At 38.8% G+C, this 14784-nt stretch overlaps 3 protein-coding genes across 3 annotated transcripts; all 3 read left to right on the forward strand.

Moving 5' to 3' along the window:
* Window positions 1–1353: 1353 nt before the first annotated feature.
* On the forward strand, window positions 1354–3673 carry LOC110847791 (autotransporter adhesin BpaC-like). The gene is made up of 5 exons (XM_035849357.1): window positions 1354–2046; window positions 2112–2277; window positions 2363–2867; window positions 2939–3238; window positions 3317–3673. The coding sequence occupies exons 3-5, from the start codon at window positions 2789–2791 to the stop codon at window positions 3574–3576; spliced, it is 639 nt and encodes a 212-aa protein (XP_035705250.1). The 5' UTR covers window positions 1354–2046; window positions 2112–2277; window positions 2363–2788; the 3' UTR covers window positions 3577–3673.
* Window positions 1920–2414, forward strand: LOC110847398 (rhodanese domain-containing protein CG4456). Its single transcript, XM_035849005.1, has 3 exons — window positions 1920–2046; window positions 2112–2277; window positions 2363–2414. Exons 1-3 carry the CDS (start codon window positions 1920–1922, stop codon window positions 2412–2414), a joined length of 345 nt encoding a protein of 114 aa, XP_035704898.1.
* Window positions 3674–3827: 154 nt separating the features above from the next.
* LOC110846512 lies at window positions 3828–5342 on the forward strand. Its single transcript, XM_022093291.2, has 5 exons — window positions 3828–4192; window positions 4260–4423; window positions 4494–4643; window positions 4732–4999; window positions 5090–5342. Exons 1-5 carry the CDS (start codon window positions 3955–3957, stop codon window positions 5170–5172), a joined length of 903 nt encoding a protein of 300 aa, XP_021948983.1. The 5' UTR covers window positions 3828–3954; the 3' UTR covers window positions 5173–5342.
* Window positions 5343–14784: the final 9442 nt, after the last annotated feature.

The following is a 14784-nucleotide window of genomic DNA, read 5'->3' on the forward strand; positions in this document are numbered from 1 at the left end:
CGTGTCCTTATCGAAACTGTTGTAAGTATATTATCAAGATTTAAAAAGTTTAATTGCATAAATAAATCGGACAGGAGGTTATCTTTATTACTTGTTGATCAGTTCGTGTCCAGGTGATGTAATTGCCCGGTGAAGTGCACCATCAATTGCAATGTCAAGCAAGTCAATGGTGGTCCCAGTAATAAAACCGTCACACATACACCACTCCAACTTCCAAGAACAAGAATAGACGTTTCACCTTCTTAAAATAATAAGACGAGGCTGGAATTTCTGGTAAAAACTGGAATTGACCAGTACAATCTGGAAGGCTGACCAGTTTCTTATCATTTTTTGTTCCTCCTGGTCACTCGCATTAGTTAAGTTGTACATACAACAAAATCTTAGTTCATGCAGTGCGGATGATCCAATCTAATGTTTGCTTTTACACATACGTGGTCAGAGTTTTGATATCACATAATTCCTACAAATACTCTTCTACACTCATGACTAATACACTTGATGAAGGAAAAGCATTGTCGGTAATTTTCCATGTAGAGAAATCCATTTATCTCCTTTCGACAATAAATTTGCTTCAACATCAATCAAATTATATAATTCTTTTTTTTTTGTGTACGTGATTGTTATTTCTACTTGTTTGTTTGTGGAGCTTATTATTTATTATTTGTTACTTTAAAGTCGTCGCAAGTCTAAATGCGCAGATTAGCTGGATATGCTCAAATTATTATTTTTGTCGTGTCCAGAAAGATGCCATGTCGGAGACATCGGAGTCAGATTTTTTCGAGATTTTTATCAACACAAGTTCTAAAGTTAGATGTCCAGGCACCCTTGAATTTTTAATTGCGATGTTTCATATTCTTATGCAGAAAATGGAAATGGTCTCATTTTCCCCGACGCTTTATTAAAACACTTTGGCCACTTGAATGCACTTTAATTTTTTCAGATAGGTTTAATTTTCAAGTGCCTTATCAAATGTGCAGGTTATATTTTACATGAAATTATTAATGAGTAAAGAATCGACTGCCACGTATTTCCGTTTTTGCTCACACTTTTTTGCAAATATTAAACTGGACGGATATGTATTCGGATATGAATTCGTGGAAATGGAACTGGATTAAGAAATCTGCTTCTAATTTAGAAGCTTTTTTCTCTTGTGGTTGCAGTTTGCAGGAAACAGTTTTCTCATTATTTGCACGCTTTCCTGTATCGATTTGTACGAGGTCAGTTTGCAACTGGTGCATAAAACTAAAGTAAAAGGTGGCCTACATGATTTCATATAAAAATTGTTGTCGTTCCGGTTATGTGTGCAACATTATTTTCTGCTTCTTTTTAATTTATTCAAGTTTTATAAATAAAAACCAGCTTTAACCAGAATTTTGTACAGGCAAAATGAATAATGACGAGTCAATTGACCCCAAAATGATAAATACAATGCAATACAATAGAATACGCATAAAAAACGTCAATGCTGGTCCGATCAATTATAGTTTTCTAGTCACAAATGGATGCAAGGTGATGACGAAGGTAGGCTACATTACAATTACAATGCACGTACAAATCTACATGGCATATTAGGTAGTACAAGTACACAACTACTGCACATTATCCTTCACTTGTCGTCCAGTCGCTGCATTTATTGTACTGGATTTTTTTATAATTGAAGGGCGACTGGAACCACAAGCAAGTGGTGTATGCGGGTCTGATCCATTAATCAACCCAACCACTTTACCCGTAAGCCGTAATAAAATAACAAACAACTGACAGCGAGAGAGACGAAACAGCCAAACAAACAATTATTGATTTGTTTGCATAATTCCTTAATTCTGTGACGATATTAAGACGCACCATTTTTGAGGTGTGGTGCTACTGGAGTAAATAGAACATTAAAGTACATATCACTCGGAGACCTCTAATACAGCGAAATGGAGCCCTTGACTTTTGCTGAAGTTCAAGAAGAGTTGAAAAAGCCGGAAGTCACATTGGTGGACGTGCGACCTGACGAGGAAATCAAGACGGATGGAAAAATCGAACAATCAAAGAATATTCCGAGTTAGTTATTGCAGGAACCATTTAAAGTGTAAATATAAAATCTAATTTTAATTATTTCGAAATAGTTGGCGACCTCCCGGCCGCATTGGAATTAAGCGATGCTGAATTTGAAGAAAAGTATGGATTTCCTAAACCAGGGAAGGATTCACGGGTTATCACACACTGCAAAGCAGGGATGCGAGGTCAAAGAGCGGCGACCGCTTTCAAAGAGGCGGGCTTCAGTAATGTTGGGTATGAAAAGAATTTATGTGTAATGTAATTTCATACATATTATGTATGAAAATAAGCTATCATAGTGCATTTTTGTGTTGTATAGTGTCTACTCGGGCATCGCGGACTGGAAAAATAACGGGGGACCAGTTGTCTAATTCTTGTTTAAAGTATTTTGGTAACAGAATCTACAAAATAACTTTAGCGTATTAAAAAAAGTTCTAGTGTTTTCTGGTTGGAATAAAAATAAATGAAATATAAATCTTACATGATGCCCACGAAATATTTTTATGAGTAATGTACATATTTAGTCATCCATTCATATTCATGCATATTATGGGCTTGGACTATGAAAGTTTACCCTTTTTCAGGTCCCTTATTGTATTCCACTGTGCACATGACCCTCTAAAAATAGCAGACAAAGTCATTGATCTCCTATTTATTTAAGGGTGACAAACCCTTGAAAAATGTTTCCCATTCTTCACGCGATTATCATTAAGCTCACACTGAAAAGAAAAGTGACACCACCAAAATGAGTGAGACGACTTCTGCCAAGTTATACTTTCTCGTATTTGTGGTCGGATTTACCACTGCATTTACTGTTTCCAGAGGTAAGTAATTGATGAGGGGAGAAATCTGTACTCTCGGTCACGCCAAAAACGGTAACTAAAATTTAATTTAGACGCCTCTAGCGAAGGAAATGAGAATGGTTCTGGTTCTTCCTCCGTCGAGGCATCCTTAACAGCATCAGGACCTCAAGGGAGTGCCAATTCCAGTATCAATTTGAGCGGAGGTTCATGGAACAGTGCAAATGGTTACATTAGTGAAGGTGGGGACTATATTTCTGGGAGTGGAAACGTCCAAGGAGGGGCCAACGTTTATGCCAATGCTACTGGTCAGTCCATCACGGCCAGCGCGGATGCACAATCAAATAGTTCCGGCAATTCGACATTGGATCAGGAATTAAATAAAAAGAAAGATGGTGAGATATTTTTTAAAATTTTAATTATTTTTAATTATGCAATTACTTGGGAAAATTAATCATTTATTTCGATTATAGGAGATAGTACTTCATCTTCCGGAAGTACGAATGGTGGATCATCCGCCTCTGCCGTGTTAACCGGATCTGCAAGTTCGGATGATGGTGTCGCTACTTTTTCTTTGAGTGCAGGCGTCAATACTGGACAAAGTGTATATGTTTACGGTCCACCACCATCTTCTAATGCGGGGGATTATGCAAATGCTAATGCTAATTTGTCGGGAACTGGGGACCATGTGAGTGCCACGGTAGAACTGCACGACGAGGTCAATTTAACGTGACAGGGGCGATTGGTATCTCAGAGAGGAAGTAGGATTATATACATAATAGATAAATTGAAATTGCAAAAATAAATGGTTTGCATAATAAAATTTTAAATATTGGACGATTTTCAATTTCAAGTATGTTTTTGCATAGTTAAATAAAATTTACATATCAAGTAGTTGTACAAATGTGCATACGATTTACATCTTCAAGTATTTGGAGATGTAAATTGTTTAGCTTTCTTGAGTATTTTCTTGTTGGCTTCACATGACGGCATTCACTAACTTCAAACTTGTATCGAGACGAAAGTCTATAGTTCCAATATATTGCTCTCGAGAAATATAATAATCACTTAATTTAATAATTAAAAGATTTATTTTCCCAAAAAAATAAGCATGGAGAAACAAGCGGGTTGTAAAGTGGACACGAAGCAAGGCAGATTAAAATATTGTCCCGTAATTTCTGTTAATGAGAGCCAAGTTGTATGCCAATTCCTAAACGAGTGCGAATTTCCATCAATGTTAATGACGAGCTACGTTGAACATTTATCTGTGGAACACGAAATACCTGTGAATTATGGTCACGTCCAATATGTTGGATTATGTATCCAAGATTTGAAGATATTACAGGATTGTAAGTTTATTAGATTAGCATTAACATACAATCACTTATGTATAAGTTTCCTCATTATTTTTTTCAGTGTCACAATGTTTCATCAGTACACTTTTTGGCCATTTTGGGCAGTTTTTTGGACTCACTTTCTTTCAAGAAGAGGAAAATCTGTGTATCACAGTCACCAAAATTCCAACCGTCGGGAAAATTACAGACAATTTACTATACCAATTGCAACTTTTAGGCCCCGATGTAAGGTTTTTGCCATACAATAATCCACTATTTAATGCTGATTTTTTATAACCATCATTAATCACTTTAGGGATTAATGCGAGAGAGCACTGGAAACATTCGTACGTTGGAAGACATCAAAATATCTGTGGACATTGGGGATTGTATTCGCTTGAGATATAAATCACTTTCGAAATTTCAAGATTCGACCAAAAAATTGATGTTCAATGTCGCCATGTTTGTAAGAAATCTGCAAATTCATCCTGATTTAAATTGTTATGGGCTGTATAAATATACACATTTTTTTAACTACATTTTTGTACATGCAGGATTCTAAAGGACCATCATCGACTGAATTTGAATGGGTTTATGAGGACGACCTGGAAATGGAAAAGTGTGGTCTGCCCATATCTGAAAATGAAAAACGAGACAGTTCTAATTATGACGATGATGATTTTACTCTTGTTCCTGGTAATTTGTCTGATTATATGGGCTACCTTGGTTGGGAAGCTGGAATAAAGAAGGAAGAGCCAAAGTCTTTGAACGAAGTTATCGAACGTTTTGGAATAGATATTGGGCTCACCGGATTTGAACGTGGTACTATTTAGTTAAATATTTAATTACAGATTTAAATTGTATTTATTTATACAAGAGATATATCTATTCATATATTTCTTTTAATTTTAGACGTAGCTGTAAATTTCCATTGCCCACAATCATTACGAAGATTTCGATTGTTCCAGACAATGACAGACAATGACAAAATCTAACGCTTGAATTTTAGTGGCGTAGATTTTACTATGCAGGGATAAATTGGCTTGGGCAGTATTTAGTGGTAGAACTTTTAATTTTATGTTCATGATTTTTTTGGGATTTTTATTGTGAAATTTTTGGACATGAATAAATGACGAATCGATAATACGTATTACTAATTTAACAATTTGGTGAAATTTTCATGCTCGATAATTCGTTCTTGTGATGTGGTGTGCCAATTTGCCATTTATTCAGTTTTATGGATTTGTCCTTTAAAGTATTATGACGCACGTAATGGTGTTATTCACAGCCATGTTTTTAGGTGTCTCGAGGAGCTTCTATTTTCGCAAGTGGTGAATCATCGTCCAGCTTCTGGCCTGGTTTTCCATTGGGGGCAGGATCTGTGTCAGCAGGAGAAGAACTTGCTGGGGCCTCTTGAGGTGTGTCTTGAGGCATTGCCTACAATTTAAGTAATTCAATTTAACTTGGACGTTTACGCTTTTAAGTTTTTATGCAAAATCTCACCACAATAGAACTGATAAGAAGGAGAAGAATGCCAATAGTTCGAATCGTGATCTTCATGTTGAGATAAGTATATTTATCTCGTACGTTTGTAAGGTATGATTTACGAGAGGCAAAAATTTATTGAAATTTAAATGAGAAGCTAGCACTTACATAAAGTTGACTCTGGTGCTATTATGAATTATGATACATATTTTCAGGCATATAAATTTTATTACAAGCAATGAAGTAATGGCATGATTAAAAACAATGAGAAATAAAATCACCTATGTTAAAACCTTGAGTTGTGATTGTGACGATTCATTCTTATTTAATTGTACTTTGGAACTTTATCGAATTTCAAATTTTTTATCGGAAATTAAAATCTCTTCATGAATCTAATTTTACAAATTCAAAATTTAAATAAGTATTATGCGGCAGGATAATAATAATACCCGGCTGAGGAGGCTGGGGCTTTATTAGGAACTTGATCTGCGGAAGCAGAAGCTTGGTTAGCAGCAGGTTTGATAACGGTGGCGGCGGGTGCAGGCTTATCATTGGCGGCGGGGGCAGCCTTGTCGTTGGCGGCGGGGGCTGCCTTCTCAGCGGGGAATGCCTGTAGAAAATAATTTAGCGGTAAAACCGCAGGAAAACCTATTTTTTCATTTCCTGTTCCATGTCTAATTTCATTTCATTCAGTTTCACAGTATCAAAATTGAGAGGAAATGCGAGAAACAAGATTTTTTTTCAAATATCGGTACTACCCAAATTGGGTACTACCGATATTTGATGGTGGGGAAAAATAGGCGCAAATATTGACTCCGGAAACTACATTCTTAATTTTGTATTTTAACTAATTGCAATTGTGATGCTTCATGCAAAACTTTTCACTGGTTAAACATTTTTATTATGGCCTAACCTATTCTAATCTAACTTGACCTATATTCCTCAATCTCGACAAGTATGAATTATATGGTGCGATCCCGCCTCTAGTTGAATTTAAAGATTGTAGGACATTTGACATATCACTTAGACATTGAAAATTAAGGCCTGCACATTGAGTAACCGATCGACCATGACAATGGATATTGGGATGTTGATGAATTTCAGAGGTTAGGGGGGTTGATGAGATGGACCAAATGAGCCAATACATTTGCCAAAATTTGCGCCTATTTTTCCCCACCATCAAATATCGGTAGTACCCAATTTGGGTAGTACCGATATTTGAAAAAAAATCTTGTTTCTCGCATTTCCTCTCAATTTTGATACTGTGAAACTGAATGAAATGAAATTAGACATGGAACAGGAAATGAAAAAATAGGTTTTCCTGCGGTTTTACCGCTAAATTATTTACCAATTTTTATCTACCTCATTGTTCACTTCGCTCAAGCTATTTATTTCAGATTAGCTAAATACATTTTGGCAATTGTTGTTTTGATTATATATTTAAAGTAAACAATATTAAAGAAGTTTATCCCTAAGCCTTCTCATTTCCGCTACCAGCTTTTGATTTAGTTCTTGGCACAACTTGGTATCGTCTTGCTGTAAAATAGCTACACCATCGAGTGTTCGGACACGACTAAGGGCAACATAAGCTTGTCCGTGAGCAAAGAGCTCCGGTCCAAGATATATTACGGCAGTGTCCACTGTTATCCCCTGTACCTTATGAACCGTGACTGCCCAGCAAAGCACTATCGGTAGCATTCGACGCCGTATTTCTTCACCCCCGCGTCCGTTGTTGTACACGACGTCTTCAGGTCGGAGATCGAAGATACCATCTGAATTTCCGCAGATCCTTGGGTCGTCAAACTTTACTTGTACGGTGGCGGGTAGGTCACCAGAACGGTGTTGTTCTCTTGCAAGCATATTCCAGGTGAACCCAACAACGGTCCCCATTGACCCATTGACCAGGTATCGCGTTGTCGTGGAATTTCGGATCACCATAATTCTAGATCCAGCAGCTAGTTGGATGGAAGCAGGAAATCCTCCGCATTTATTGCTGTCTCTAGAACTACGGGATAGAGGTGCTTGGCATCCAACATTTGGTCCAGAGTTGAAGGTGTCCCTTGCCCGAATGGTGTAGACATTTATACTTTTGTCATCGCGAAGTTGTCTAGTCCGCAGGCGATTGTAGCTTGCTACTTGGGCACGGGTTGCATAGATACGGATGGAATTCTTAAACTTCTCTTGCATGTCTTTCATCTTTGGCTCCAGAGGGTTGGCATCCTTTAACTCCCTGGTTCTTAAGATCTCAAGGTCTTCGCTTGTGAGATTTGCTTCACGTAGATGGTTACATATTCGAAGGAGGGGATCATTCACTTGACGCATGTTTACCGTTAATTCCCGAAACTCAAAAGCATGCCAAATGTTGGCTTCTCCTAGATAGAAACGCGGCGTTTCGTAGATGCAGTGTCCATTCACTGGTTCCAACTGGAAGAGATCCCCAACGCAGATAACGTTCTTTCCTCCAAACGGCATCTCAGAATCAAAACAATCGCACAGGCGATGATCAATCTGCCGGAATACCTAATTAAAAATAGTAATTCTTACTATTCATGGTACCGCTGGACCATCATTAATACGAAATATAATTAATGATACATTTGCCTCACCTCGTAGGAAATCATCGAAACTTCATCAAGGATGATCCACTCAACGTTCCTAAATTTTTCGCGCATACGCTGTAGCATTTGAGCTCCTAGTTTGGCGTAGTGTGGGACAGACCCTGCCTCTACGGCCAGATGAAATGTACGATGGAGGGTCTGACCGTTTATATTCAGAGCTGCAACTCCTGTTGGAGCAGCAAGCACTACGCCGTCCAGTCCAGGACCGCCTTCCTTTATCGGAATGAGGTTAGTCAGTAAAGAGATCAAAAACGACTTTCCAGTTCCCCCAGCACCAGTAATGAACAACTTAAGTTGGACTCGTCCTTGATCATCCAAACACTGCTGAATGAGATCGTAGATCTCCTTTTGATCAGGGTTCATTTTGGCCAATTCAGTTTCGAAGCTTTCTTCGTCCATGAAAGGGATTTGATATTCGTCCCCTGGTGCCATCAAAACGTTGCTTGCATTATCAACATCGGGGAAGTAAAGGAAATGGTCGTCCTCAGCAAGGTCATTTTGAAGTTGGGCATCTCGATCATGTGAAATTTTGTCTATAGCAGCCTCCAATGCTGTCGCCATCTCCGGACGGATGAGGTGAAAATCTTCATTTGTCCTCATATCGCTCTTCCGTCGTTCGTAAGTCTCCTGCACAGATTCGCCTGGAATTAGCAGCTCTACCTCCTCATTTCTGAATGGAATGTATAGGAGAATGTGCGCGTAGATAAAATTGGCTGCATCAGTGTCGCTATGGAAAGATGGGCTTTTGACTATGGAAAAGGTTTCTCTCTTTTTCCACATACCCATGCTTCTGTCTCTTAGGTAGAAAGCCCGAGAACCTCTTTGTCTTCGCAGAATTTCCTCCTCAAACCCTTCAACCAAATCCTCATCTGGTTGCACATAACTTCGACATGGTTGATATTTCGAAGCAAATTCAAAGAGGCAGATATTGCCAAGATCATCCGGGCGTTCACAATATTTGTCAATTATGTTACTAGAGTTAAAACAAAATTTAATTTTATGATTAGCATTAAAAGGCAAATATTTATGATTACAATATTGTCATTTACCTAGCAAATTTTACTTCGTCACCATTCAGAAATGCATCCTTTCGAAGCATTCTTATCCGATCCCAAGGACGGAAGGTGGGAACGAAGACGAAGCTACGCGACGAAAACCGCATTGGGATATTACACATTCTGGCAGCACACTCTTGAGACGATAAAGTCCGCCGATTCAAAAGAATTCGGGAAACTTTCTCCATCTGATAACGAATCGGATGATTACCTTCCCTCAAGGTTTGAATTGTGCGGCGAATATCTTCGCGGAAGGTTTCCGGTTCATTCTTACCAATATATTTAGCGATATACAGGGCTACTGCTGCAACCCCAAGAACGGGCTGTATATCCATATTACAACGGAGGAGCCAAAGGAGTTTCGGATGATAATTGTTAATCCACATCTCATCTTCATTTCTTCGTAAGATGATGCCTCGTCCTCGGGTCCTGCTGTCTTCGTCCAATGTTAAACTTGTCTCAGCCATTACAGGTCGAGGAAAGCCGAAGCGGCATGTGCTACCTTTCTTGAAGCATGTAGGTGTATTTTTGTGCGTTTGGTAACGTCTAACCAGGTCCCCAATTTCTGTTTCACCATGGAGACTGCATGAAACATTGGCGTCAATGAATTCGATACCTTCTGTGGTAGCAAAATCTGGTGGATTTTCTACCCAGATGAGGGAGTGTAGATGGGGACTCCCGCGGTCTTGAAATTCAACACGGAAGGTATAGTCGACCACCGGCTTTCCAAATATTGTTGGATCATTGGTCAGTAACTTTATCAGTTCCTGGGTCCTAAGGTTGAAATGACGTGCGGCTGCCACGGGATTGGAGTTTAATAGCTCCCGACGTTCGTCATACGGCAAATTCTGAATATTGGCTGGAACAGGTTCGTCACGCGATGCCCTCCACATTGCAGTGAGAATATCAGCGGAACCAATATCATCAGTAGACACTGTAAGGAAGAACGTAGGTGGACCAAGTCTTGTCACCATTGCCATGATATCTCCTGTGTATTTCTTCCAGTACGACTTGGAACCACGGATGGCGCTCATGTACAAATGAATATTTTCTGCCACCGGAGCATTCTCATTTTCCTGGTCTTGAAATTTCATGTTGGCGCAGACGGCAATTTTGGAATCCATGATAGATTGTTCCGACCTTGAAAGTGCATAGAAGAGATAGTCATTACGACGAAATCGACGATCGGCTGACATCACTCTGGTCGCAAAGTATGCGTGAGGCGTTAATTTAGCAGCGTGATCTTGGTCTCTATTTTCGTCCAAACCGTATTGTCCGTGGGGGAAACATTGAATGAAGCATTTCTCCTCCAAATGAATTTCGTAACGCACGTTAATTGGCGGAGCAGCCGTCCTATGAAGATTCACATTTTCTTGCAAGTTGCAAGAGCTAGTGCAAACGAGATCGGTCACATCTTCTTGCAATTGTTCTTCTCTACTCTGCCCAAATCTGTCCAACCGAGGCTCAAGGAAGTCAATATTGTGGATGAGGCAATCTTCTTGTGCCTCGTCGCCAAATGCAGCATGCATGTCATTGGGATTATCTATCTCTTCAACTTCCGATGGGCTATTTATGTCTTCACGAATTGTAATATTCAGAGGAGTTACGGTAAGAACAGCAGCATTTAGGCTTTGAACACAATTGTTGTTGACTATTTTGCAAAGATGATGGTAGCTTTCTTGACATTGGCGTAGCTTTAAAATTAAAGCCTGCTGAGTTGCTGCATTTGAAATCATGCCTTGTTGAGTCCTAGCGTGACTGTCAAAATAGTAGAGATGTCCATCGCTTTTGCTTAGGCCCATTGTGTATTGACCTACGGGATGGGATTATTTTAAATTTTTGTAATGGAAACATGTTGGCAGTATTTGTGATTATACGAACCACCAGTAATTAACGCGTAGTCTGAGTTGCTCGAGACGAAATCCTCAATGGCACTGGCTAGCGCCCTCTTCGCATAGTCTTCTACTTCTGCCATCCACCTTTCAAACGCAGCGTAGAAGACAATACCTCCGTCCACCAAGCTTATACTAACAGATTTTCCAAAAACATTTGCAATTTGTCCCTCGATCTCATCAGGGTTTAAATAGTCGTATGCAACAATCTGTGCGCGGCCTTCACCATTAGTTGCGTTCCTTTCTGTATGTAAACACGAAATTTACCACTCAATCACAATATCTCAGCACGAATATTCCACATACCTATAATCCTGTTGCGACATTTCTGGTAGTAGTAGTCACCAGCCGTCAACATCCGGTCTCCATCTTGTATTGTCCAAGTACCCGGAGATTTTACTGCAGCATACGCCACAGCGGCAGCAGACATTGCAGTGCATTGTTTTCCTCCAGTTCCTGCTTTTAGAAATCGCTTGGAGGTTTGACAGAAGCTCAGCCGCATTGCCATCATCCACGGTTTTCTTGGAATTGGAACATATCCACCCTCGATGCGTGGCCTTCCCTTCCTATCAGTCACATCTGGTGTTGGATAACTATCACCTTCGTTCTGTGCTACAACGGCATCTTCAAGCCGAATACCGTCCAGGTTGAACTCCTCCATTGTCACCTTTGAGTATCCGGGATTATTTATGAGCAACCACTCTAGAGCTTCACGAAGTACTAAAACCAATACAATTAACATTATGTACTAAGAAAATTGAGTAGTGATTTAAATTGCTCTACCTTGAGGCCTTATATCAAATATGGAGGAATGTGGAAAGTCTCCAACTGATTCCGTGACAATTATTGTGCCGTTTGATGTGTTCGGCCCGAGGCGTAACTGCTCCTGAACTTCCTCCACGCTTTGGGCAAAGTGGATGACCTGCCCTTGAAGAGCAACTTGTCCTCGTCCTCGACTCAATTTGTGGATTTTAAGAAAGGCCTTCGCACGACTGACCATCCTTGCCTCCACATCCGTCAAAATACTGATAACGTTGGGTGACTCTGGGACATACATGTGGTTGACCATTGCGGTTGCTGGAACTTTTCCTTTGTTCAGGTTGTCATGGCAACGATGGCAGCAATCTATTTGGTCTCCAGTAGTTGGAACGAGATGTTCCAAGGTATTACTGTCGTACCTATTTGCCACTGACCCCAGGACTCTTCGAATTCCTTCAGTTACTGACAAAACCCTGCAAAATTTAAAGTAAAAATAAATTTGGTGCCGATTAACATGATTCCTTTGTTTCATTATATTTTCTTTTACGCTAACCTGATGCCCTTATCGTACCAAAGACGATTGCAAATGAAACATGTCCGGTTTGCAACTTGGTTGATATTCCTGATGAAGAGTTGTTGGTGAGGTGACAGGGCCAGTTCAACCTCAGTGGGGTCTATTTCCATCTTTTCGACATCAATACTTTCTTCTTGTATGGTTTTTGTGTCCTTCTGAATTTTGCACTTGTTTGCTATATCGTACTTGTACTTTCGTAACTTTCTTTGTCTAGATGGCATCGTTTGTGTTTATTGTGAACTTGACGTGTAATTAATCGCTTTTATTATGTTGAATTTAATTAAATACTTCGATAAATATAAAAACAATTATATTCTTCGCAATGACATGTGAAGCAACAGTCGTGCAGGTAAACACACCACTTTCCTTATACCGCGAATTCATGGGGTAAAGGGAGACTCACAACACATTCAAACGAAGACACCCATGATGAGAAAATATTATAATATCATTAATACTACATACATATGCATATATGTTAATAAATATTATAGAAAATATTATACATCAAAAATTGATAAAGGTTAACTTTGGAATTGAATATAATATGTAAGTATGAAATCTAATTGAAGTTCATTGGATACTAAAACTATTTGGGCTACAATATTATGGCCAGAATTTGCAAAACCCGAACAAAACTGAATGTAAACGTTTGGAACACGTGAGTTTGGCATTTTTTGCCCCATTGAGGGTGTGGGGGGATGGGGGCACCAATGGGGCCATGGAGTCAAACAAAGATTTTTGTACACTCATGGTGTACTACCATATATCCATAGTACATCGAAATGTGAGATGGACAATTAGGGAGGATCTCCTCCTCAATGACTAACCCTCTCACATCTTCACACCGCCATAACTTTTCACCTAAGTGCGATTTCGAAAAAAGTGGTACTTTAAGGGCACCCCTAGGGACCCTCAGGAACACAATGAACATCTTTCCAGTTCAAAATATTAATCCCCCCAGTCTGTACCCCTGTCAGACTGAAGCCACCCAAAATTCAACATTTTGAATTTTCGCGCGTATAGGAGGCCCTATTTTAAAAAATGTTTCAAACATTTGTTGTAGCCCTAGGCCCTGTAGACAATATCCCGCAATCAGATTTTCATTCTCATTCACCCAGCCCATTTGAAAAAATATTTAGTGTCCCTAGTGCCCATTTACACTTGAAGGTGAAAAGATAAAAAAGTAATCAAAATTTCCAAAAACGGTTCGCGTACCCTATGCCTACATTTTTGAGCTTGTTCGAATGCCACTAACCGCATCCATCTAGCTTAAAAAGTCGGCCTATACGACCAAACAAAATTAACATTGCCCTTAAGTGATTGCATACTATATGTTTCACATATACTTCCATGAGTCATGCAAGTAAATGGGAAAAAATAGAATAAGACAATGAAAAATTAAAATTCGTTTCCAAAATTTGAATCACATTTTTTATGATCTTATACCTTTGTTACACAGGCAAATATTACGATGAAGAGAGCGATAGTTGCGAAATACTTCATGGTGATTCTTGTCAATTACAATTTCTGTTTCTTGTCTTAATTAGTTAATAATTGCTGGAGATAACTCGAGTAAAATGTCTTGAATGTAACACCTTACCTAATATTTGGAGGTATTTATATCAATTAATTTCCTGAAGTGACTACATTATAAGTATTAAAAGTATCTCGAAGAATGCCGACATGACTCCCGTTTCCTGCGTTTTATTCATTCACAAACAAAAGCACAAGATTATTAATTAATAAGGATGTGAACAAAAGCTATACAAATTTAGAAGGATACATTTTTGTGACGCGCTCGCTACATACATTTTTCGTTTTTATCTTGATTTTTATTATGCTTGGCTGGCAGGATATTGAGAATGAAAATATTTTGATTGTTGTTTTCTAAAATATGACAATATTTACGAAAACTTTAATGCAAAATTACTTGATATTATCGTTAATTGTGAATGTATGGTAGGCTACTATTATTAGTAGCGTGACGGTGTTTAACGACGTTTGGTATGGAACAAATTAACCTTACGATCGAGCTAAATTCGAAGAAACGATGAAATTATGAAATTTCAACGAATTTTTTTTGTTACATAATTCGATGCTTCAGCATCTACGGCTGCATATTTATATACATTGTAATAAAGAAGAGTATTCATTCCAAAATAAAATGCAAGCATATTTTTTACAGCTTGAGACTATTTTTTTTTATTTAATGTTCTTATGA

The sequence above is a fragment of the Folsomia candida genome, unplaced genomic scaffold (assembly GCF_002217175.1).
Source record: "Folsomia candida strain VU population unplaced genomic scaffold, ASM221717v1 Fcan01_Sc003, whole genome shotgun sequence".
Taxonomy (NCBI): Eukaryota; Metazoa; Arthropoda; class Collembola; order Entomobryomorpha; family Isotomidae; genus Folsomia; species Folsomia candida.